Below are 3670 nucleotides of genomic sequence, written 5' to 3'. Positions count from 1 at the left end.
TCTCCCTAGCAGAGTCGCCACTTAATTTGTGTAGCGGTAAATTCATGACCATCAAGCTATGGATAAGATTGACGTCAATAAAACCAGAGTCGCCACCACGCTTTTATTATTTCCAAAGGAAGAGGGAAAAGTACGAACAAAACTCAAAGATAAGAAGTTTTTAAAATCAAAACTAATAAAATGCCAGAGATTACAGGCAAGGGGGTTGGTTACACATAGGGAAGGTGTTAGCACCCAAAGTGTCCTAGGTACTCCTAGGGATCCCTTTTTTATGTGCATATGTTTTTGGGTATAAATGATGTTTGATGAAATATAGAGTGAGGGGATGAGGAAAGAATTCATTAATTATATTTTTGTGTCTGACAAGACCTTCGTTCTTATGCTTACGTACCAACATAAAAATGAGGGATCAAAACCACGTAGTTCGTGGTAAAAATTTCAAAGAAGTTGGTGAATTGATTTTAACAAAAGTTTTAACAAAAAAAGGATCACAAAAGGCCAAATATTTAAATGGGGTTGTTAGTTCTTTTTGTCTTTTTGAAATTAAAATCAATATAGTTAAGTTTATTTACAAGATTGATTTAAGAAAAGATTTAAAAATTCAGTGGCATAAAGCCAAATTTTCTAATCATTAAAACATGTCTAAGTTGAAAAGCACAAACAAAGAACGTTTTTGAAAAAAGGGAGTGATTTTGAAATTAAAGAAGTGGGAGGAGATGAAGAGGCTACCCTAGACAAAAATTAAAAGTTAAGGGTTGAAAAGATCTGACCAATGTGATGCAATCCAACAGACAAGAATGTCATATAGAAATCCATTTTCCTTTGGACTTTGACTACCAATAAGCAATAAGCAGCAATCCAAGCAAACCAAATGAATACCAAGGCATCAAATAAAGACAACCATAATATCCAAGCAAGCAATCCAATAGCTAGCAGTCTTCAATATCTTCAATGTAGTAGATGAAATATTCCTTGATCACCTCAGAACAAACATCAGATATATACAATAGTAATAATATAAACATTAAGCATAGAGGCAGAGTAGCATATGAATCAAAGGGATCCAAGGTCTTGCATCACGTGAAGGCATAGTCAAAGATAACTCAGTCTCAGATGATGGCATTGGCCAAGTCCTTTAGCATAGGGAATGTTGCCTAATTCTAAGTCCAAAAGTACATATCAAGTCCAACATTCCAACAAGATGTTTTTTAGGATTTTTGTTGTTATTAGGTGTTTTAAGGTCCTAAGACCACAAGCAAGAACAAAGGCAAGTACATAATATATACATGTAGCGGGGTATTCGTTACCTTTAGGTTTATTGACTAAACCAAAAGTAAACATACAATTCGAGTCGCCACCGCACTTTTATTTGTCCAAAGGAAAGGCTAAAAAGCGAACAAAAGCCAAGTAAGAAGTTTTATCAAATCAAAAACTAATAAAAATGTCAGAGATCTGGGTAAGGGGGTTGGTTATAAGATGGAAAGGTTTTATGCACCCAAAACATCCTTAGTACTCTAAGGAAACCTCTTTTTGCAAACATGTGTTGTAGGTTGGTATTTGTGAAAATATGTGCAAAAGATTGGAGGGATGAGAAAAGAATAGATTATATTTACAATTTTGTTGTTTGAATGGATGAACCCATTGCCTACGTACCATCACAAAGGTAGGATCAAAACCTCGTAGTTCGGGGTAAAAATCTCAAAGATTGGTGATTGATTTGACCAAAAGCCTTAAGGTCTTTTGTTATCAAAGGGAGAAAACTCAACCTAAACCAACAATCCACCATGTGAGTGTCATACCCCGATTTTGGCCCTGAAATTTTTTCCCATCGATCAGTCATTTGCATTTCTCCTCATGACCATTTCACGTTTAAACTCTTCACTTCATATTGAAAGATATTTTATTCATTCATGTTATAATCATTTCATTCATGCATGATTAAAATAATTTTCCACATGTCTTCGGTTCACGTTCATGTTCTCCATTTTTATGTTCGAATTGTTCACATTACATGGGGAAATCACTATTCACCCATATTTGAGAACTCACATATTCATTCATGTTACAATCATTTCATTCATGTCCAAGAGTGTCCTCACATTCATTTAATCATAGTCATGTGATTATTTCATAATCCTAGAGTGTCATCACACGAATACATGGAAATTCTAAAATACAAAGAAATATTTTTTCTTACTACAAAATACCATTTCTTCTTTCATTCACGTCACATATACATGTTTGGAATTGTTACAATGGATGTGGAAGGTGATACATTCACTAATGTATCTACAAGCAACTTGGAACAATGTTTTCCATAGAAAAAAGAAAGCTTCCACGGAGATATGCTAACGAATTCGTGAGCCGTACTAGAAGTCACTTATTTTCTAGATCTTTTGGCTGGAAGCAATTCTTATTATTCATGGAACAAAAGAAGCCAACAATCACTTCAAGGGAAGATTCATTGTACCATGACCCCATTGCCCTTGTCTTATTTGGACATAATACTCGAGTTTGGGACTGCTGTATTTCTGATGATTTTATTATGACTGTCAGTGAGGATTGTACATGTCGTATATGGGGAATTGATGGTGAACAACTGCGAGTCATTAGGGAGCACATAGGAAGGGGTGTATGTAGATGTTTGTATGAACCAAAATTGTCACTTCTTATAACTGTCGGGTTTGATTCTGCTATCAAGGTGCCTAGGCCTCCTGCTTTTTTCTCTGGGGGTTTGGCTGAAGTACAATTGTCCCGCGGAAGAACGGAAATATTTTCCATTTGCATCCTGCATGTGCTGCAGCATATTGGATTGACGGACAGCAAGAGTGAATACGTTCGTTGTTTGCGTTTTTCCTCTCAGGATTCTCTTTATGTTTCTACCAATCATGGTTATCTCTACCATGCTAAATTATGTGAAACTGGAGGTGCTCATTGGAATCAGCTTGTTCAAGTCAGCAACGGGGCTTCAATTATCTGTATGGATTTATTGTCCAAGGACTCATTTGAACTTGGATATGGTGATGAAGATTGGATCGCCATTGGAGATGGTAAAGGAAATATGACAGTTATTGGAGTTACTAACAATGACTCTACTCCTACAGTTAGATTGAGCTTTACGTGGCAAGCTGAAATGAAGCGACAGTAATAAACTTGAGAGAATTGTTTTTAGCAGTGGCAAGCTTGTGATATTTGATAAGCTGTTTGTTAGAATGCATGAAACCAAGCACTATGTTCTGATTTTCTCTCAGATGGTTAGGATGTCGATTATATTGGCGCAATATTTGTCACTTTGAGGGTTTCAATTTCAAAGATTTGATGGCAGTACAAAATCTGAGGTGCGACAGCAGGCAATGGAACATTTCAATGCACCTGGTAGTGGTGATTTCTGCTTCTTTCTTTCAACACGAGCAGGAGGTCTAGGTATCAACCTTGCCATGGCAGACACTGTCATTATATTTGATTCAGACTGGAATCCTCAAAATGACCTGCAGGCAATGAGTAGAGCTCATAGAATTGGGAAACAAGATGTTGTTAACATATATAGATTTGTGACAAGCAAAAATGTCGAAGAGGACATTCTGGAGCGTGCCAAGAAGAGATGGTCCAACCTCCTCCTGTTGATGAGCTGTTATCAACTTGTACAAAACTTTTGCATAAGAAATCTCTA

At 36.4% G+C, this 3670-nt stretch overlaps 1 protein-coding gene across 1 annotated transcript; it reads left to right on the top strand.

Moving 5' to 3' along the window:
• Positions 1–2308: 2308 nt before the first annotated feature.
• LOC127137158 (uncharacterized) lies at positions 2309–3148 on the top strand. The gene has a single exon (XM_051063644.1). The coding sequence runs from the start codon at positions 2309–2311 to the stop codon at positions 3146–3148; it is 840 nt and encodes a 279-aa protein (XP_050919601.1).
• The last annotated feature ends 522 nt before the right edge of the window (positions 3149–3670 follow it).

This window comes from Lathyrus oleraceus, chromosome 4 (genome assembly GCF_024323335.1).
Source record: "Lathyrus oleraceus cultivar Zhongwan6 chromosome 4, CAAS_Psat_ZW6_1.0, whole genome shotgun sequence".
Lineage (NCBI taxonomy): Eukaryota > Viridiplantae > Streptophyta > Magnoliopsida > Fabales > Fabaceae > Lathyrus > Lathyrus oleraceus.
Note: the sequence above shows the minus strand (reverse complement) of the source record. Positions and strands in the feature narration are given on the sequence as shown.

Coding starts and splice junctions, on each gene's coding strand:
- LOC127137158 (XM_051063644.1), top strand. CDS start 2,309: ATGTTTTCCATAGAAAAAAGAAAGCTTCCACGGAGATATGCTAACGAA.